General features: G+C 39.7%; 1 protein-coding gene across 1 annotated transcript in view; it reads right to left on the reverse strand.

Moving 5' to 3' along the window:
- The window catches only part of LOC134390401 (cilia- and flagella-associated protein 61-like), a 222,856-nt gene that overhangs the window by 181,673 nt on the left and 17,657 nt on the right, over nucleotides 1-23,526 (reverse strand). The window contains 2 exon segments of the mRNA XM_063113697.1: nucleotides 10,083-10,242; nucleotides 18,959-19,091. Coding sequence (XP_062969767.1) covers nucleotides 10,083-10,242; nucleotides 18,959-19,091 — 293 coding nt within the window.

Here is a 23,526-nt window from a genome sequence, read left to right on the forward strand (position 1 = left end):
TATCAGCGGCCACTGAAGGAAATATTATGTAAACAAGCAGAGCCTCCTGAAAATGCAGCTGCCATTGACACACACACCCCTCCAAGGGAGTTTCTTGTTTCAAAGAAAACTGACGCTTAGCACAGGGAAGTGTGAATTCGACTGCCATATTCTGCCTTGAGGGGAGCTTCCAGCCAGAAAGGAGGCTGTCCATTCCCATTAGCATCAAAAACCCCAATAGAACCTTACTTATTTTCCCACTGAAGCCCTCACCACCCACCTTTTGTTGAGTTGATATACACACCTTTATCTCTAGCTATTCAATGAGTTATTCACACTACAGACTACTCCTACACACATAATTTGTCTCTTGTTAATCTGTCTCTTGTGAGTTGATTTGCAGGCTCCCAAAGAGTTGGACCTAAACTGGTAGAGGAAAAGTTGTTTTTCCAAACAAATGCTTTTATATTAAAATAAGAAAAAAATTAATCAAGCAACTGGAATAGGCAGAATAAAACAAATTCAAAGGAATTAGGAGAAAGAAGGCCATAAGACTTAAAGCAGATAATAAATTCAAAAAGAAATCCACAGACTTGATAGATTAATATAAGTGCTAGTTCTTTGAAAAGAACAATTGAACAGAAAAATATAATTTAAAAAAAGAGATGATAAAAAGCAAAGACAACTTTAAGGAGAAAAAAGAGATATAACTACAGCTGCAGAAGATAAGAAATTATAGGTAAAGCTCAGACTGGGCACTTGGAGGCTGGGTCCATGCAGTTCATGAGCATGCTAGTTAGCAGTAGCAAGGGAGCCTGCTTCAGTCAAGTCTATTTTGGTTGTAAAGTCAATCAGGAACCACCTGCCTGAAATGGACCACGGAGCAGCTATTACCAGAGGCTGAAGCCAGCTCAGGCACAGAAGGACTAACTCACTGAGCAACCAAGAACGTCATTTACTCAAGGAGACCTCAACAGCAGCAAGTACCTGCAGCATGGTGCTGGGCAGAGCAAAGCTGAAACTCCAAGAGGGGAGTAAAACAGGACCAGCTGATTTCAAGTGAAAATCATGATAGAGCCAATATAGAGGTCAGGAATAAAGAAATTATTATACATTTTTGCACAGACTGAGATGAGCTAAAATAATTTTAATTATTTAGCTAACATCATCAGGAATGGGACACCAGATAGGCTGGACTGAGAACTCAAAGAGAGTCCTACCAAATATTCATAACAACAACCATGAGGAAATATAAGACAAGCATAAATTAAAGTACATTCTACAAAATTATGGCTTGGTAGTCTTCAAAAATGTCTAGCTCATGAAAGACAAGGGAAGATTGAGGAACTGTTCCAAACTGAAAGATGATGTGACAACTATGCAATTTGTTATTTTGGACTGGATCCTTCTGCTATGAAGGACATTAATAGGACAGATGAAGAATCATGAATGGGGTCTGTGGAGTGTGGACTCGATGACAGTAACATATTCATATTAATTCCCTGATTTGGGTGGGTGTTTGAGGTTGTAAATGAGCATGTCCTTCTTTGTAGGAAACACACACTAAAGTATTCAGAGGTGGCCAGGCATCATGTTAACAACTCACTCTCAAGTGGTTCAGGAAGGAAAAAAAAGTACCTGCAACTTTTCTGTAAATTTAATATTGTTCCCACACTTTAAAAGACAGAGGAAGTAAAAGCAGTGCCTTAGTGCCACTTCCAAGACTCAGTCACTTTTGCCATTTAATTCATCACCTCCCAGTACTCTTCATAACATGTTTCTTAGGTACTTTTACTCATATTTTGACTCATCTTGCATTGATGATGTTTTCTCACGTAAGATTATATCCTCACCATTTTCCCTCCCTACTTGTAACCTTCTTTCTAAAGACTGCTGCATATCTGTCCAGTGGATCGTCACAACTTTAGCCATCTTGCTCTTGTGAGAGATTTGGGATTTTTTAATTTGTTTATTTGAATTTTTTTGTTTGTTCATTTTTAGTATTATGATTAAGCTTAGTGAATATTCTTGCATATATGTCTGTTTACAATATTGGATTATTTCCTCAGATTTGCTATAGTTGAGGTCAAAGAATATGAACATTTAATGGGTTCTGATAACCATGGCTAAATTCCAGAGTGTCATATCAGTTAATAATCACAGCTGTCAGAAACTGAATGCTCACTATGATGCTTATTGCCCAAAACTAATTATTTTAATTACAATACATATTTATAATTTAGTAGGCAAAAAGGGGTAAAAAATATCTTGGGTTTTAACGTGCATTTCAGTTTTAGGAAAGCTGACTATTTTCCCACACTTATGAGTAATTTTTTTTTTGTAGTTAGTTTTGTGATTTGCTTATTATTCTCTTTACTCCAAAATATTTTATGTAGATTTAAATCAGCACTCAATAAAAAAGATGGAGTATTTTTCCACATGGAACTGGAGATTATATATATGAGAAGTCTTCAAAAAGTTCATAGAAAGATCAGTATTATCTTTTAATTCTATCCTTCCACAAACTTTTTGAAGTACCCTCATATATACAAACACATATATGTTTACATATGAGTACATATACACACACACACACACACACACACACACACACACTACATATATATCTATCTCCACAGCTGTATGCTAATAGTTTTTTAATCTTCATGTACTAAATGGTGTTTTTCTAGAAAAATCTAATTCCTAATTTCTTTGTTTTTGGGATTTTTGTTTTGTTTTGTTGTCATTTTTGGTTTTAGGGGCTCATTGGTAAGGGAATTTGAACCCTTGACATTGCCTAATGTTGATTCAAAAGAAACAGAAGATCTGAATCTTTTAATAACCTTAAGGAGAAATTAAAGAATTGTCAAAGATGATTCCAAGGTGCCTCTCCCAGCCCAGTCTTCCACAGAGCAAGCCTTTCTATCTCTGGAGGTCTGAAAACACCAAAAGCCCAAGCAAAATGCAGTGGGGAGAAGGTTTGCGACCCAACAGTAAAATAACTGGATTCACGTTGGGCTTTAGAATTAATAAATTTCCTTTTGTTTGTTGCCATGTGCAAAGACTGTGCTGTTTAGTAATTGCTTCCTTTTTCACTTTGCTCAGATTAAATTTGGTCCATGATATTTTAAGTCTTCAAAAACCCTTTATAAACAGCCAGAACTCACAGTGACCCCAGTGCAATGGGTGCAGCTCACTGGTAGCCAATTTAATCAAGTGGGAATTCAGAGTATTTGCCACAAGCAATTGATTTTCAAGAGAAAAGTCAGCAGCATCAAACAGCCAGTTGGGATGAAAATCCCTTGAATCTCCCCTATCACCGTGTTTTCTAGCAACTACCTCCTGACTCCATATAGTGTAATAGCCAAATTACTATAATTATCCTGCAACACAAGTGGCATATCAACATTATTCTAAACATGGATTTTTTGCATAATCTTTCATTATTATCATCTGCCTCCCATTTGGAAATGGAAAACAACAACAAATTGTGATCTACCCCCAAAAGCAAAAAGGTCACCAGAGAGAACAAATAAAAGGGTTATTTACATGTGAATATACTGAGATGTGTTTTACAGTCAAATACACTCTTGAAATTCATTAAATGTCTTCTTCCCTGCTTCATAAATATGGCAAAAGAGACATCACCTACTGAGAAAATAATCCCAGCACATAATGATCATAATGAATACAAATAAAACCACTTTTCCTTCAAAGACCTCTGGACCCTATATAAAAATGTCTTTGTGTTTCCACCATTGTGAAATGAATCTGTTGGAGAGCTGATTCATATCACAGGTCACTCCCAGTGCTAAAGAGGAAAGTAAGAATGTGGATCCCAGTCATTTTGCTCTTACAAAGTCATAGATTCTTAAGTGGCTGCCATCATTTGTTGCTGATGTTTTTGAAGACATTTGAATGGGCTTAGAAACCAGCATTGAAATTAAGATGGTGGAAGTCAGCAACAGGTTTTGTTAAATAACCAAATGACTCACAAAGATGGCTTTTGGGGCCGTGTCCCTGACAACAAGTCTTGGGTTTCAGGTCTAGATATTATTCTTCCTGATATGTTACTAGTCCAAGGGCTCCACCCTGAGAACCCCTGAAAGAGTCTAGACTGTCAATCTTGGAGATAACTGATTCAGCCTGGGCATAGGTCTGGTATTATTTACTTGTTTTATCAACACCTCTAGCAAAGCATGAGAATTCACATAGTTAATTTTAGAAAACCAAAGTTGGCAACAGTAGCTAAAGCTTTGGAAAAATGAAATTTTGTTACCTTCATATACTTAAGAGATTCAGTAGCTGAAAAAAGACAAAATTTAAATTGTAACCAGTATAACTTAGTATATTAGGCTTTGTAAGAACATTAAGTAAAGCAGACTTTGCTATACTGTAGCAAAGAACCACACCACAGCACCCTGGGGAAAGGAAAGCAAGGGAGAGAAGGGAGAAGTGAGATGCTCGCAACCCAAATAACAATGAAAAAATGGCAGATTTGTGGCACTTGCCACCAAGTGGATAATAAAGCTGTGTGGCCATGGAAGGAGGGATGGGAAGGGGGCTTTGGAACTCACCCTAGCCTCCTGGGAAGTAGAGGTGACCAAAGGATGGAAGGCTGTTAGAGCAGAGCTCCCCTTGTAGAGGAATCTGAAACCCATGCCAGGGGCAGTGAGAAGCTCAGTCAGGGGTCAACAGGGGGTCACTGCAGGAACAGAGGGTTGGGTAGGTGCAGTTTACATCTAGCCAGGGCAAGAAAGTGGGCTTATGGGAGGATGTAAATATCAAAACAGCTCCCACCCTGAACACATACTGCCACCCTATCAGGGACCAGAGAAAGAGCCTCTAAAGTGGGTTGCCCCCTATCCCCCCAAACTGATAAATTGATGTCTTAACCTCAGTACCTCAGAATGTGACTGTACTGGAGATAGAGTCACTAAAGATGTAATTAAAGTAAGATGAGGTCACTAAGGTGAGCCCTAATCCATATGACTAGTGTCCCTATAAAAGGAAATTTGGATACAGATGGGCACAGAGGGAAGACCATGTGAAGACACAGGGAGAAGGTGCCATCTGCAAGCCAATGAGAGAGGCCTCAGAAGGAACCCACCCTGCTGACACCTTGATCGCAGACTTCCGGTCTCAGAATTGTAAGAAAATAAATGTTTGTTGTTTAAGCTACCCTGTCTGTGGCACTTGGTTGTGGCAGCCCAAGCAGATTAATACAGAAGTCTAGTGGGTCACTGGTTAAATGCAGAACGTACTGGATGTTAAAAGAAATGTTCTGCAGTACATAATGCAAATATGTTGGCAGAAATACTGCCATGCTCTGCAGACAAGTGTTTCATTCATGTTCGGAATCCATATTTAAAGAAGAATAAAGCAAAACAGAAGGGAATCTAGGAATATGAAATGGAACCTTACTAAGAGAGGCTAAAAGACCTGTGACTATTTAATACACAATAAATAAGACAACCATTGTTTTTTTTAGCTCCAACACATGTAGAGTGTTTCCAGATGTTTTTCTAGCCTAATAGATAGAATCTGAGTAAGAAGCAAATGTAAATTCAATGAAAAGAGATTTAAATAAGGCATAAAATAACACTTCCTGACAGCAGGAGTGATTTAAAAAAAAAATTTAAAGGCAATATTGCTGTTTTACATGAAGATGTTATGAAAATCATAATTTGAAGGGCCTTTCAAATGTATAATAAGCAACACTTTTCTCAGATGGCTTGGTTACAAATGGCTATGCTAGTTATTCTTTTGAAAGCCCACAATGCTGTTATATAAAATTAAATTTCTCCCCACCTAGGAGCACATCAAGTTCTACAGAGATATTGTAAGATGGATCCTGGGAGCAAAATAAGGTTTACAAATCTGAACCTCACAGGGGTCTTTGAAAACAGAGATTTGTGCTGCCCAGATCACTCTGGCCTACGTGAGGAACAAAAGTTAATGTTTTCTGCTTGTTTTTAAAATTTTAATTATTAAACATGGTGATGCCAATACAGCTGCGGAAATGCAGGCTGTGCCCTAGTTTGCACTATGCACCATCAAAAAAACCACCAGCTCAATTCTGATTCTAAAATCCTTATTGTGCTGATTTAGCTAACAAAAGATGCAGCTTCATTTGCAAACACAAGGCAGGGCCCGCAGTGGGGCCAACTGGGAAAAAAATACTGTTTTGTGCCATTTTATTGTCACTAAAAGAGAATATTCATAAACTGCTGGGCATATGGAGCATCCTGCTGTGTGTTCAATAAGTTTTCAGAGACTCTTAGCATAAGGGGATCTTACATCTCATTTAGTACAATCTCCCACAAAAGCAGAAAGCCCTTTTTTTAGTGTCTATGACTGTTTCTGAACAAATTCGTCCAATATTCTGGGAACTCACCACTTCTAAACCAGGTCCTCCACTAAATTAAAACAAACAAACAAATAAACAAAAATGTTCTTACTAGTTTTTCCTTATACTAGAACAAAATCTGCATCCTTAAAACTTGTTCTTATTGGTACCAGTTTAGTCCCAAGGTTTACTGCATAAAAACCAAAGTTTATAAGTTATAGGTTATATATGCAAAACAGGTAGCTATGGGGACATATGAGAACTGTTCAGTTATAATGCAAATTGAATGTGCGTACGTAGTTAAACTTTCTGGTTCAGTGGAATCTTCTGGTAAGTCTGAAATGATTAAGGACAGTATGCTAATCTTAATGCATATAGGGAGCTGGAGAAAGGAGGGCCAATGTATTAGCTTAAGAATGTTGAGTCTCGATATTATTCTGCTTGAAAGGCTTGAAGTTGATGTGAAACTGCACGTTTTCAGAGCTGGTGGGAAAAGACCAGACTTTGGGTCAAGGGTTTCAGGACAAGCAGTTTATTTGGGAGGTGATTCCAGGAAGCGCCAGTAAAAGAGTGAGGAAGAGAGACAGGGAAGGGAAGGCAACTGGTCAAGTGGGTGTTATTGCTCAGATTACCAACAGTGACAACTGGATATTAATCCTATAGGGAATTCTGGGAAGCCACCCAAAATTCATGTCTCAGAGTCCTCCCCCCTAAGGTGTGAGAGAGTTAGGATATTTATACCCTGACCCCAGGCAGTTGTGTATCAATAAATGCTTTCACAGCATTTATTGTAGGAAAAGACCAGACCAGCAGTGTCTTGATCTGGATTCTCTCAGAAGCTGACCTTGATTCGAAGATTCAAGTAAAACCATTTACTTGGGAGTTGACGGAGAAGGCACCAACAACAGAGCAGGGATGTGAGACGGGAAGCAAAGTCTGCTCCCAGAGTGTTAATTTCCCGGCATTTCCGGCTTGCCTCTTGAACAGTTCAGAGTGGCCTTCCACAGTTCTGGGAAAGCCCGCATATACAGAGGTGAAGGTACCAACAGACGGAAGTTTTCCAGAGCACACACACAAAAAATAAATTCTGAGAGAATTGGGCGGGGCACTGATAACTCATTAAAGTGGTAATTCATTAAATTACTTGTTGAGGTGAAAAAAATAATCATGTTTCTAGAATAGCAGAGCCATCACTGGAGATTTCAGTCAAAGCCATTTAAGATAAAAAGCACCTTGCCAAGACTGTCACCTTGCAGAAAAGCAGAGAGAGGCTGGATCTGGGTTCTAGATCAGCTACTGATGAGCTTTAAAACCTTGCATGAACTTGGGCAGGTACAAAATGGAGAGAATCTCACCTGCCCTAGCTCTCCTACCTCAAGTTAAGAGGATGAGAAAAAATATTTAAAAATCCTTTGAAATGTAAAAAGCACTAAACAAATTACAAGTTTTAAATCACAATGATACATGCTCATTTAAAACAAGAATGTTAGGGCTGGCTGGTTAACTCAGTTGTTTAGAGCATGGTGCTGATAACACCAAGGTCCAGGGTTTGATCCTGTACTGGCCATCTGCCAAAAAAATTTTTTTAAATAAAATAAAACAAGAATTTTAGAGAAATTATATTTCCCTTTGAGTCATCTTTCATCAGAAAAAACTGTAACTGTAGATCATGGTACATTTAGAATTTTCTCTGGAGCCTCATTCTTTGTTGTTGTCGATAGGAAGATGGCAGCAAAATGTGTTGATGACTCTTCTTAGATATAATGTGTTGGTGATTTGTGAATCCATCCCTGAGTTATTTGGAAATATACAATAGTAGCTCTTTAGTGAAAATTTCACAAAGAATCATCTTTGTGTCAATTAACATAAAGCTGATTTTCAAAAATGAATAAGGTACAGAAGATAACAAGAGAAGTTTTCCTATATCCTTTACTTACCACTCTGTCCTAGATCAACTGATTTTAAGCAAAAATATTAAAGAAGGTAGAAAGAAGTAGGACTTCTTTTAGCTTCCATAACTCTGTGAGTTTTTGATAGACAGAGATATACTAGATTATGCATGTTTTTATGACCAGGGTTCAGTTTAAATTTTGAATTTCATTACCCCCCTAAAGTTTCTAAGACAGGAATTCTTTAACTCATTATGTGTGGAACATTAGGGGCATCAGAGCCACTCAGGAACACACTGGAAGGGACTATATCATTTCAACTTGTTTTTCATAACAGCCATAGGTGGGAAAAGAAACAACTTAAAATTTTTCAGGACTTATACTGTGTTTGGCACTGAACTAACTACATCATGCAGAGTCTAACATTTAATACTCCAACTTATATACTATTTTGCCTCCATTTTATACATCAAAAAATTGAGCCATAAAAAGGCTCCTTCCTGTTCAGTGCTGCCTTCAAAGAAGAATTTAAAGCATTTGAAAATTTAAGCATTTGACAAGTTACAGAGCGGGACTGTCTCATGCTTAAAAGCTCCTTAGATCATTCCTGTGATCTCTCTTCACTGAGAAGCATGGGCAAGCAAGCCCTCACCATTAAACAATCACGACCTCAAATCTCTCTTTTGGGAAGAGTGTCATCATCAGTACAAAAGGAAAACACTTCTCTATCTATGGCTTTGCAAGTTTTCTGTAATGAGTGTGTATATTCAGACAAGGTCTGCACAACCATGTGCTTGGTTTTCCCTTCCTGACCCAAGGATTAGCCCAATCACCACCTGCTATCATCTAGACTGACAAGCCCTTTGTCACCACCCAAAGTGCTCCTCTTCCTACTTCTGAACGATTTTGATATCACCTTTCAGGAGAAAGCAGAGAAATATAAAATATGCTGATTTTACCCTGGGAAGACTCAAGTAGGTGAAAGGCCAGTCACAAAGAAATAACAATTACTAATGATGACGATCAACATTTACTGAGCTCTAAATTTCCTTGACACACCGTGTAAAGCACTTTACATGGCTGTGTCAGTGAAACTTCACAACTCCTGTGTGTGGAAGGCATTACTATTATCCTCACTTTACAAATGAAGAAACCCAGGTTTACAGAAGTGAACCGATGTACCCAAGGTCACTTGCCTCCCTGCATCTGTCTGCCATAAGAACCCAGTTAACCACAGATACCTGGGGATGCGGTAAAACTTCATTAAATTAAAACATCTAAGCTTAAGACTACTAATTTCATTTGCTGAAAATTCTGATACAGACAATATTTTAAAATTGATTTTATTACTTCATACAGCTAGAAATAAGCAAGTTAAAAATGACCACCTGCAACGACGTATGCTACATAATGATTTGTCAAAGACATAAACATAAAAGCACTAATTGATGGGATTAAAACTTAAAAGCACATAGAATATCTTGAGTTCTTGATTTGACGAACTCATTTGTTATATTTAGGCTGTGTGTGTGTTTGTGTGTAAAATCCTGAAATGCTAGCAATCACTTCACCATAATGTACTTATATATCCTCTCTAACAACAAACACTGCAAAAGCGAACACACTTGACTTGGGAGAACTTCAGCTGCAAGGTCACTGTGTCTGACCATACCTGTGCACTTCTGACTATCTGTGATCATAGATATTTGCACAAGAATGTGATTAACCATGGGAACCATTCCTTAAAGGGGGCGAGAGAAGGAAATATAAAATGCCTTATCTAGTTCCATCACTTAGTAAACAGCACATTTGTGTATACGGCATGGATTTAATTTCCTCAGGTGTTCCTGTGACAGCCACTGTACCTTGAATTCCTTGAATGCTTGGCTCTTGTGGTGGCTGCAGAACATCATCAGGATGTGGGACACAGAGTCCATGGAAAGGCCCCAAATTGAAGCATTCATGCAACAACTGCATGTCCACCCTCGAGCACACACTCATGAGCCCGACAGCTACGCCGCCCACCTGAAACAACCAGACACCTCATTACTCTCTGACCTCAAGTAGTTCTCATCATGAGACTTCCACAAGCCCACAGCATGTGGTCATTTGGTGGCTTGGCAGGCACTTTGGGATATTTAAGGGAGAAAGAAGCATCTTGCTTAAGTAGCTCTAGTGTCCAGCACAACACATGCAACACACTACATGCTCAAATAAATGTCCCATGAGTGTCCACCTCTAGGACGGGAGACAGTACTAGAAGTGGACAAGTAAATTAGGGAAGTTGCCACAGAGTTCTTAAGGGGAAGCTATTAGAACTTAACACTTGTCCTCTTTGCCCAGACAGTCCCCCTGCCTGCCCCATATCCTCTGTCATTTGTTGTCTTTTATTTTTATCCTACCACAAGCCCAGCCCTCCTGTTCACCTTCCTCCCCTCCACATACACAGCTCTTGGAAAGAAGGGACATTGTTCCAGTGCCTATCTGATTGGCCCTCAATTACAACAAAGTTCATGGTCACTAGCTCCTTATCATGTAGGAACACTTCAACTTTTCTTAAATTCATTTATTTATTGATTGGATGGTCTGATGGGAAAAGGAGATTTAGTGGGAAACGTTGGACTGAAATAAACTTGAGTCAGGCCAGGCTGGTTCAGTAGGTGGGTCTGATCTGCAAATGCATCACCTCCTAGCATCCCAACAACACTTGGTTCGGAAGCTCTTGCAATGGTCCCTGTGATTTTAGGTCTTTGATGAGGAATACACAGGCAGGAAGATAAGTAACTAACTGATCTGGACCTACTATTGGTACCAAAATATTACAAATTAACAACAGATTGTAATTCTATCATATACCATATTGAAATGACTGTGATTGAAATTTCTTATTATGTCCCTTCAATAATTCTGTATTTCATTCTTGTCTGCAAGGAAAGTATTTAAAATTAAAAAGAGAGAATACTTAATTATTTACAATTCATGTAAATAATTTCTGTTTATTACGAAGTGGCTTTTAAGCAAATTCTGGTTGACTGATTTAGACTCTGGCAGCTATTATTAGAAACCAGCATTTACTGGGTCCTACCCCTCAAGTGTTCACTCAGACTTTATTTTTTAAGAAAACCATTCCATTTAGAGAGTAGAACAACTCAACAACTGCAGACATTGCATATTGCCAAGAATGCAGCATCTTTCTATAAATACCCTGTCACAGAAAATGGTTAATGCTTCAACCTCCTAAAACAGAGAATCAAGCTATACTAATGCTCCGTTTTTTAAATGACAAAGAAAATAATTAGGCATTGAACTTTTTGCTCTCAAATATATCTTCCAGTTAAAAACCATTTGTTCTCAAAAGTGGAGTGTACTAACATTAATAAAGCAAATATATTTCACAGGGCCTAGCTTCCAAAGCCCTGTAGTTTCAGATATAGCCTAACTTTTTAAAATTACACATAGAAATATTAATCTTGCAAAAGACAGGAACTTTCCCCAGGCTAAAGTCTCTGTTGTAGATAAAGAATTGTAACACAGCAAAATTGCTGGCTCCAAGGGCAGATGTCCTTGGTGCAACTAACCCTAATGACTGTTGCCACGACAATTATCTTACTGTTCTTTTTGTAACCACCTATGTTCCTTTTCTGTAACTCTCTGGCCTGGAGAATAAATACTGAAAGAAGACCCTAGTTCAGTGTTAATTTTCCGAGGAGGAATGCCTCTCTCTTGAGGGTTCATGGACATTTAACCTTCAGGGTCTCTCACTGCTCAGAAGAAATGGGCTTTGAGTAATCCTTTTTGTGTTTCCGTCACCCTGGGGGAGAGGTGACATCAAACATGTGTTTGAAAGATAAATGTAAGACTCCCTTTATTTTCTCCCTAATACTGAAACACAGAGGGATTTTTAAATATTAATTTTTGCATGCATATTCCTTTCTCTACAGGCCCTTCAAAATGATACTTGCTGTAAATGGCTGGATTTATACAGCTGTCTTATAAAGCCACTGACACTTCAATAAAAGTCCCAAATTTTAATTTTTTTCCCAAATAACAAGTGATTGTCTTGTTTGCACTAATGAACAAAGGCTGTGTAGCTGCAGTTGTCTGGCTTCTCTGTAATTTTAGGCCTAAGACTCAGCAGATGCTGATTAACCAATCCATCTACCATATGTGCAGAAAGAGGCGGCCAGCCTCACTCTCAACAGGGAAAATTGGCATCCATTTTGGTTTACATGGAGATGTCCTTCTAATCTACAGCCAAGCTGGTGCAATGAAACTTTGATGGCCTGAAATATCTTTTGCTGGCTTCACGGCGAGCTGCACGTGAATGATAAGAATATATTATTTATAGGACCGCTGTTAGTAAAGAGATATTACACTAATGGCTCATTGTGTTTGGAATTTGATTTCAAATGGCATGGATCACACATTCTGATGAAAACGAGCAAAACATGTTTTGCCATCAGGAACAAAGATTTAACGTTCTCCAGTTCTACAACCTGTTATATTCCCATCATTCATCCAGGGTTGTAACAATTTACACAAGTTCTCAACTATAGACTATATAAACAGAGCAAGGACACACTGTGGAAGTATCTGCTTTCTCCTTTGGGTTTCTTTCAAATAACTGACTTGAGAAACACTGTTCTTATATATGTATTTGTGGGTGTATCCAAATGCACCTTTGTGTATGTGTGTGTGTGTTTTCTGGAAAAACAAGGTGACTTAATGGACTTTCTTACTCACACAATGAAGAGGCATTGGTTGCTGGCTGTTTTCTATCTTCTAGGTGACAGAGGTACTTTCTACCATGAAAGTGTCTTCAATTATGTTATACTGGAGGACAAAATTGAAAGTTTTCTTTCTGTTCTTGTTTGTCCTGTGAGGGTCTACATGACAATACGTAAGGTTTAGATTGCTAGAAAACCATATGTGCAGTGGCCTTGTCTTCACAAACAGGTCCGTTTATAGATGCGTGTGCACTTCATCGTTTATGCTTCCATCCAAAAAGCCCTACTGTCACCCATCCCTTGTGGGTGACAATATTCCACAATGAGGGTTTTGCCCTCATTGTGACTGCTGCTGGCTCTGACCCTCTCCTCCTGATGCCAAGCTCATGGCAGGCCTGGCAGTCTCTCCCCTGCCCACAAGTTAGTGGTGCCCACCCAGACCACTGCTGCCCATGCCCCCACAATGCCAAAGCAGATGCTCTGCCCATCTGTCTCTAGGAGCCACCCTTGGCCTCCAACTGCCCTTCCCTGAAGTCTCAGCTTGGAGTAAACAGCAGATGTCATGGTAAGCCAGGATAGAGTTATGACAAGGAACCTGAAACAAAACAAGGACTCACACTCCTCAAAAGCAGCTTTCAAGCTGAAGAAATTCCTCACAGCTACAAACCCTTTAATTGGTCAACGGTTTCCCACATGGCACAGGCATAGCTCTCAGGCATTCTTCATGCATGGTAACTGTCATGGGCTGGCTTGGGAACAGACAGACTTCATGCACTGCGTTCTGTTACCTCTGGTCAATGGTCGTTGCCTAAAAGCATGGTGTGCCAATAAATGCCTAGTCAGCATTCAGGGGAAAAAGTCTGGATTTGTAGCATTTGCTGATTTGCAGAGTGTAAATACTCTCATCGTGGCTAGTTTCAAGCTACCGGTGTGTTGTCACTGAGCATGGAGTTGGGAAGAGACGTTCAGTAGCATGCCATTACATATTACATCCACTATAGAGACTGTAGATGTAAAAATCCTCAAGAGCATAGATAATAGTAAAATAATTGGAAGTGATGAATTCCAAGTATTTAACTTTGTTTTAATATAATTTATTACACTGTAAGTTTATTTAGTTTAATTTTTAATAATGGCTGGGTTGAACAAGCAGCTTGCAGAGTTCCTGAGGACTTAACAATCAGTTCTCACAAACAAGAGCAAGCTGGCTCCAGCATACCACTGCCTACAGGGGCCCCTGAGGAGAAGGGTCCAGGGAGGCAGGTGGGAGGGTAATCACAGCATTGATCTTGAACCAAAAGGGCTTCAGACAGTGGATGGAGCTTGGTTCCACTGGAGGTCCCCTCCTACATCCTGGCTCACAGGACCTGACTCTGTCCTACCATTTTAAGATCGAGGTCCACAGTGCCATCTCCACAGAACACAGAGCTTCTGATGCCTGAGGCAGCACAGTCTCCCAGAGGACATTGGGCCACACTTCTTCTGCCTCTTTAGAGAAACCAAAAGATCCTTGCAGGGTTGGGACTGCACTTCTCCGCCTGATAGTTTGCTCTGATGTTTGCACACTCTGAAAGTGTGAAACATGGTGAGTGCGAAAAGCATATGGAGAAAAGGTTACCCCAGCTTCTGCACAAGCACTAGCTTAGGTGATGTAAGGTAAAACTAGCACCTTGAAACCACAGAATTAAATAACAAAGACCTGATTAAATTGGATGGATACAGTTTGGTCATCAAAAGTCCTTAGTGGGGTCTGTATGAATCATTCTCAGTACTTTTGTCTCTTTGTATAAAGACATAGTTTTTCTTTTTTTAAAATTTTTTAAATTTAATTTTACTTCTCAAAATACATCATACTTGATTTTCATGTCCCCTTACCCATTCCAAAGACACAATTTTTCAAAATGGTGCTGCTGGGCCCAAATGCTTCCTGACCCTTCCTTTTGTCAGTAGCCTAGAGTTAAGGCCCAATGAGAATATATGCAAGCAAGTCCTTAAAGGACAATGCAGCAACCTAAATATTAAAAATAAATAAATAAATAATATAAAGTAAATAAAATGAAACCCTTTCAATGTAGTACCTCAGAATCTAATTTTTAGGGCCAGTTCTCACCTTCAGAAATTAACGTCCATATCTCTCTAAATTCACCCCATTCTTCACCAGATGTATGTTACCATCACGTAGATAAGTAGTCACCACCAGGACTTCACATTGGAATCATTTGGGGAGCTTTTAAAAAGTCCTTATTGTGCCCCACTCCATAAGATTGATTTAACTGGCTGAGTGCATCCCTGGCATCAGCATTTTTTTTATAATTGATATAACTCACATATCATAAAAATAACCCTTTAAAAAATATACAATTTAGTGGTTTTTAGCATCTTCACAAAGTTGTATGACCGTCACCACTATCTAATTTCAGAACATTTTCATCCCCACAAAAAGAAACCCCATAATCACTATCAGTCATACCCATTCCCCTCACTCCAGCCCCTAATCTGTTTTCTGTCTCTATGGACTTGCCTATTCTAGCCTTTCATATAAATGAGATCATACATGTGTGATCGTTATGTCTGTCTTCTTTCCCTTAGCATAATGCTTTCAAGGTTCAAACACATTGTAGCATGTAACAGTGCTTCACACTCTTTTATTTCCTTTTTTTTTTTTTAAAAAAAGATGACCGGTAAGGGGATCTCAACCCTTGGCTTGGTGTTGTCAGCACCACGCTCAGCCATTGAGCAAACCGTCCATCCCTATATAGGATCCGAAACCCATGGCCTTGCTGTTATCAGCACCGCACTCTATCGAGTGAGCCACGGGCCGGCCTACACACTCTTTTATTTCCTAATGATATCGCATTGTGTTGATATACCACATTTTGTTTATCCAGTCATCAGAAGAAGGACTTTTGGGCTGTTTCCACTTTGGGGATATTATCAATAATGTTGCTATGAACATTTGTGTACAAGTCTTTGCATGGATATATATTTTCAATTCTAGGTGTGGAATTGCTCGGTCAAATGGTAACTCTATGTTTAACTTCTGGAGGAAATGCCAGACTGTTGTCCAAAGTGGCTGCCCCATTTTAAAATCCCACCAGCAATGTATGTGGGTCCCAATTTCGCTACATCCGTGCCCACGCTTGTTATTGTTTTTCTTTCTTACCATAACTACCCTAGTTCAAGTAAGGGGGTATCTCACTGTGGTTTTGATTTGCATTTCCCTGATGACCAAGGATCTTTTCATGTGCTTTTTTTGGGGGGGCAATTTGCTTATTTTCTTTGGAGAATGTCTATTTGAATCCTCTGCCCACATTTTATATGGATTATAATTTGTCTCTTCATTGTTGTAAGAGGTCTTTATATATGCTGGATCCAAGTCCCTTGGTGTGGGAACGGTCTGAAAGCCTCCCAGGTGATTCTTACACACACCAATGTTGAGAACCACTGACGGAACATGAAGCCTCACACTGCTCATCTTACCTAAATAAGAGAACTTTTGATTCCAAGTTTCAAAAAAAGTAATATCATTTAAATGGCTCTTATAGTTTTTAGCAAAAAATGAGAATTGAGCATACGAAGAATGACGAACCCCTAAATAAATCATCCTAGAACCAAAACTGCTAAATTCCTACTTTTTAATGCTTTTCAATTAACTGGCATAAAGTCACTCTTTTTGAAATAGAGGTCAAATATCCACTTGAAAAGACAAACAAACAAAAAACAAACATAATTTGTGATCATCTTTGCATAAAACTTGGGATTCTATCAATGAACAGAATGGGAGGGTACCCAAGGGCTCTATCCATTTAGTTAATTATGATATGCAAAAGACAAACATAAAAATTCATTCAAAATCTTATTGTCAAATATAATTTCAGTCCAAGCTTATATAAACCTCTTTTTAAAGGCCTTTACAAAAAATGGCCTGTATATTTCTCTGTGATACCAGGAAAACATCTTAGCTTACATTTGAATTGCTTTCCTTTCTTCTAGTTGATTCCTAAGAATATCAACAAAAGGCTGACCTTGTGCGGTCCCTGCACACAAGTTAGTACCAAGCCATTTGGAAGGAGGCTTCATTCCTTCAAAACAGAATTTTCAAATGTGGTCCCTGGATCAGCAGCATCAGTATCACCCCAGAACTTGTGAAAAATGCAACTTGTTAGGCCCACCCCCGACCTACTAGATTGCAAATTCTTGGAGTCAGGCTCGTTAACCTGTGTTCTAAGCAGCCCAGAAAGTAATTCCTATGCATGCTCAAGTGTGAATACTACTGCTTTCAAGTATTTCCTCACATTTGCCATGTGCACATACAGTGGATCCCATTTGTCACGGCCCAATCCTTTCTAACACTAGACAGCCACCCCATGCTCCCTAATGACTCTAAGGCACTAAGGGTCTCAGTTTCTTTCAGTCAGATAATTCTCCATACCACTAAGAAGACCCTACAAACATCTCTATTTTGGGATTTTCAAATCATAGGAACACCTGAAGCTCACATGGAATGGCATGAGGTAGAATGTCATCATGTCACTTTTCAGAGAGGCCTATTTTAGCAGACTCAAAACCAATATTACCAGCCGAAAGAAATATCAGTATACTTATTTAAGCTATCAGAATTAGGATCTTATTGTCAAATCCTGCCAGGGCAAATGCAGAAAAGGAACACATCACTAGCTGAAATTCTGTAAGGCAGGAGCACCCCTCAGTGGATGGGTTGAGGATGAGAGTCATGAGAATCTTGGAGCTGCTCACGCCAGCCAACCTGGGGGCGCTGGGTGACCCGCTCACACTGAGGCAGGCTAGCTTGTCAGCTGTCTTCTGAGTCTCTTCAGAAAATGTGGACCTCCAGTTCTCCAGCTGCCAAACCAGAGGGTGTGCGTTCTGTCTTTTGGGCCCAACAGGTGGGCCTTCTCATTATTTTAGAAAATCTAGAAATTCCAATGATTATATACTTTCCTAATTTTTATGTTAGCCACTAATTCAACAAAATTTAATCATATGTGAAGGTACTTTAAAAAGTTTGTGGAAAAATAGAATTAAAAGATAATATAAATGTTTCCATGAATTTTTGAAGATCCCTCATATAACCCGAATTAAGTCATTAGGAAACATTGGACAAATCCAAATTGAGAGACATTCTACAAAATAACTAACCTGTACTCTTGAAAAATGTCATCATCATGAAAGATGAATACAAACTGGGGAGCTGTTCCAGATGAAAAGAGACTAAAGAGATGGGGCACCGGAATGTAACGTATGACCTGGACTTACTTCTGCCATAAAGGACATTTTTGGGACTTCAAGTCAAATCTGAATAAAGTCCATAAATTAGATAATAGCATTGTAGGAATCATAATTGCTTTACTTTGATCACTGTACTATAGTTAAGTAAGAAAATGTCTTATTTTTAGGAAATATGCACTGAAGCGTCTAGGGGTGAAGGGACATTACGTCTGCAACTTACTCTCAAGTAGTTCAGAAAAGACGTATATGTAGGTAAATTAGGGCGAGTGAAAAAGAGGTAAAGAAAGCAAATGGGGTAAAATGTTAACATTTAGGGAATCTGGGTACTTATAAATTTTCTATAAGTATGAAATTATGTCAGAACAAAAAGTTAAAATTAATCACTTTCTAAGTCAAACAAAATAATCTGCCAGCAGAATGCTGGTTTGTGACCTCTGACCTTTAAGATCTCAGGACTCTCAGAGATCCCCCCTACATACCCCTGGAGGATGTTTTCCCAGCAACCCCTACCACTAGGGACATGGCCAAGAACCTACAGCAGCCTGGGTGTCTGGAAGGACCTCCCAGAATGAAACCTAAAGCAATAGCACTGGGGGGCAGGGGGTGGGCAATGCCACAGCTCAGAAGCTGTCCTGGCATGCCACCTGGAAGGGCACAGGAAGTGAGGAGGACAGCAGCCCTGGGGGGGCTCAGCAAAACCAGGAGCAACATCACACATTTATCTCATTCGCTCAGAAAGCACATCCCTGGGTGGATTAGTCACCAACCTCACACACGACAGCATGATTCTCTTCGTCTCGGGCCTCGATCAGTTCGGCCAGGAAGTATTCTCCATAAGTTTGCTTCAGAAGTGTGTCATGGCGCATAAATACTGGCATGAGATCATCATGATCTTCCACCCTGTTTAACAGAAAGGCTTGAGTTCAATGTTCATTCATTCGTTTGTTCCTTCAACAAAGCACCTACTACAAGGAGGTACAAGATGCTGTTCTAAGAGCCAGCGACACAGCAAAAATCTCACAAACTGAACTCACATTCTAATAAGAGAAACAGGCAATAAAAATGTAACAAATCTAAAGAACTTCCATACTTCAAATAGCAATAAGTGCTTTAGAATGGAAAGTGACAGGGTCTAGTAGTCAGGGAAGACCTCTGTGAGGAGGGACATCTGAGCTGAGACCTGAATGAACAAAGAGAAGAAGAGGAAGCTATGTCAAGATCTAGAGGTAGAACTTTCCAGGCAGAGGGAACACAGTCCGCATGTAGGTGTAGAATGTAGGGCAGCATTTGTCATAGGTCAAAATACAGGAAGCTGGGGACAGTGTTTCCCAAGTGTGTTCCAAGAACACTACTTCTGTGATACTGTCTCTAGCACTCCCTCCTGGAATATCACAGTTATGTATTAAAGACTCGAGAAGCACTACAAGAAGGAATATTTAATCTTGTTTATGCATTTCTCAAATGCTGGCCCATGGTACACGTTACTCCTGAGCTATCGCTGCACTTCCCATGGAGGGAGAAATGCTGGTGAAGGCAAGGAAGTTCTGCTCACCATCCTGGGGAAATCCTCCCTGACTGACATTCTCAGGATGCTTGACAGTGACCTTGACAACTAGTCGGGGGAGCAGGGAGAAGAACCAGGTTTACTGCAGCATGCTGATGCTGGCTTTTACTCCATTTTGCTGCCATATTTAACATTCCTTTCTTCTCTTCAGTACATGCTTGGGTAAATTTAGCATTCTACTTTACCCGTCTGGGATGTTCTCATACTTTTTTCCTGCTTCTTTTCCTATAAAAATGTTCTAGATTTTTTTTCCTAGTATACCTGACTTGGCTACTGACCTTTATTTCCTCCCCATTTATTTCATTACTTTGCCATCTCATCATCCCATTTTATCTTCTAGTACGTTCTTTGACATTAGTAATAGCTCCATCTATCTAGGGATCAGTACTACTCCATCTACTGAGCGACCAGATTGTCTCTGTTGCTGTGCCTCTCAGGGCAATCCCGGGAGGTTGGCATTGCCATCTTTACTTCACAGATGGAGAAGAGCCAGGCTCATGGGGATGACAAAATGTTTTGCTTAAGATGACAGAAATAGCTGACAGTGGAAGCATGATATGAGCTCAGGTCTGCTGATTTAAGCCCTGCCTTCACACACTATATTCTAAGCTGACAATACATTTTTAAAAACTTCCTTTATTTTCACACTCCTTTTGAAAACTGGTAGCAAGAAGCAAACAGTTGAGAGGGGAGTCCTTGGCTCAGGGACCAGAGATCATCATCCAGCCAGCTCTGTCACAACTCCTCCAGCCCTGCGGGAACGTCCCCCAAGCCTGCCATGGCCCCTGCTATAGTTTGGATGTTGGTCTCCTCCAAAACTCATGCTGAAATTTGACCCCCAATATGGCACTGTTGGGAGGCAGGGCCTAGCAGGTGGTGTTGGGTCATGGGGGCAGATCCCTCATGAGTAGATTAATGCCCTCCCTCGAGGGTGAGTGAGTTCTCCCCCATTAGCTCTCTCCAGCACTGGTTGTTAAAGAGAGCCTGGCACCTCCACTGCGTCTCTTTTGCTTCCTCTCTCCCACTGTGATCTCTTTCCACAAGCCTGCTCCCCCTTCCATTTTCCACCATAAGTGTAAGTAGCCTGAGGCCCTTGCCAGACGCAACTGCCCAAGCTTGGACTTTCCAGCCTACAGAGTGGTGAGCCAAATAAACCTCTTTATAAATTACCCAGTATCAGGTACTCAGAAACACAAAACAGACTGAGACAGGCTCATTCTCTAAATCTAAATGCTTTAAACTGGATGACCTCATGCACCCTGGATGAAAATGTCCACCCTGCTCCCAGGATGAAACCTTTACCTCTCGTGACACAGACTCAACTGTTGGAATGATAATGGTTTTTCATTAAAAACAGTAAGTATCTTGATGGAAGAAACACATATTTGAAAAACCATGTCTGTGCTCTACAAAACCTAAGTGCCAAAAATAAGAGGCTGCATCAATATTTTACAATAGACATAATTATTTTAAATAATGGTAAAATAATTCAATATCCTAATCATTTTAAATGAATCAAGACAGCAATTACACAGGGAACTCCAAAATCAACTGTGTACCATGAGCTTTTATTTATATGATGAACATAAAAATATTAATCAATGTATATAAAAATCATAAATAAAGGTTCAGAGAGACTCAAGACACTAAGCCTAATCATGAGCCCTCAGCAGCGCATTAACAAAGTTAGCCATAATCATACCTTAATACTAATTCTTCTGGGAAAAATAAGAAGAAAACATCTAAACCTTGGAGTTCTGAAGAGTCTCTACCTTAAGCCCATCCCCAAACTAGATAAAGAGGAATGCGTTCCGCTAAATGCATTCCTTAGGGTAATCAGTAATTTATGATCTTGCATCAGCCCAAGTGATAATGACAACGTATGACATCAGCCTCACATAGTCTCAAATGGCATATGACAAAGTCTGGCCCCACAGAAACAAAACACCCCAGCCACGGAAAACAATTCATGCAGTAAAACATTTAAAGGTGAGCGCTGTGAGGCAGTGAGTGAGAATGGAGGGGAGGAGAGCCAGAGCCACATCTCCCTGTGAGCTTGGCATTGCAAGGCCACCTGCCTGGCACTGACCTACCATACTGCGTTTCAACAATGATGACTGTGCAAGGGTTATAGGTCATCAACACAAAGTACAATGGAAATAACAACTCTCTGAGTGAAAAGCAACATTCCTTCACATTCAGGATGTGGCTTGAAGGGGGCAACCATGTGCTTCTTAATGTAATCAAGAATAGAATATTTTAGTTTAACCTGCTTGGAGTAAACAGAAGGTCCATCCCATAAAGACTTATTGATCTCTCAAGCACCCAAATGTCCATCAGACTCTGAAAACCATGCCAGATGAAAAGGGAGTAGAATCCAAACCTGAAGAAAATCAACAGTCTCTCAAGGACCCCTCACATGGGGAATGTCTTCTAAACACAGGAGGAGGCAGAGCTAAGATGGCAGGGACATGGTGGCTCTTCCTGGCTTCTTGAAAGGTACAGAGAAGAAAGAACAAACTCATTCATCATTCCCACTATGTCAGTTACCTGGACTCCACAGAAGTCTTCCTAGCAGCCTGGCAGATCCTAAGATTGCTCCATCACTCAGCATGCTGACTGCTCTACTATGTACTTACAATCCTAGAGGAAAATCTACAGGCTGGATTCTCTCGAGCCAGGGAGGTGTACATCATTTCCTTGCCAGCAAGGGTAACCACTGCAAATTCACAGATGGAAAGCTCATACTTAAGGACTGTAAGAACAGCAGCAGTAGCAGCAGCAGCAGCAGCAGCAGCAGGCCACTGTCACATTCAGAATATTGGCACAGATTCCTCTCTCCTGTGTGGTGATTTCTGACATCCAGAGGATCTGCATTTCATTAGCCAGATATAAAAAATATACTGTTGAAAAGTATTTCTGTTGTGACTTTAAATCCATAAATATATTTTTCAAGTGTGTGTGTGTGTGTGTGTGTGTGTGTGTGTGTGTATGTACACATATCTTAAAAAACCAACGAAAAGAAAAAAAAATTCATAGAGTATCCAATTTAGCGGTAGTGCTAAAGAATGCAGCATGTTTTGGTTAAACAAACCTTTTACCCTGAACAATTTCAACGTGGGTAGGAGAACCTATAGTTGGCACCAACTAGACTTCTGTTTTTATTCAGATGTGTAAAACAAAGCACCTTTTTCCTTTCCAAGATTTCTTGTGATCTCCTGTTACCTCTAGTGGTCTTCCTTAAGAAAACTGAATCCATTATTTCTAAACTATACATTCCATTTTAGAATGTTAAAATGGGCTTTGGAGCCATTTAGCTGCTAGTCCTTGGAAAATGCCATGATTTTAAAGTTATGAAGGGTTTTAAATCCAAATTTTCAACGTGCTTTGAATGACTTCAAAGCACATCCAGGCCAATTAGAGGCTTCCATCCTTTATACCAAAAGGAACTGACCTGAAAGTCTATCTTGGCACACCACGGCTCCATGTGGATTGTTAACCAAACTCTCCCTGCTAGGTCACTTACCAAGACTCAAGAAGATCAAGAAATTCTGTAATTGCTCTATGTCTTCTTTTTGAATGCTTTAGGATATTCATAACTTAAACATTGGAATGTTCATTCATATGAAACTGCTCAGAAGTCAAATTTAAGTGGACTTCTAGAAAGCACAAGACTATCAAATGCTTCATACAAATAATTGCCTTGAGAGGTGAAAAGTTAGTATTTAAAAAATACTAATCTATGTTTTGAAGAACTAATTTTTCTTTCAT

This window comes from Cynocephalus volans, chromosome 11 (assembly GCF_027409185.1).
Source record: "Cynocephalus volans isolate mCynVol1 chromosome 11, mCynVol1.pri, whole genome shotgun sequence".
NCBI lineage: Eukaryota > Metazoa > Chordata > Mammalia > Dermoptera > Cynocephalidae > Cynocephalus > Cynocephalus volans.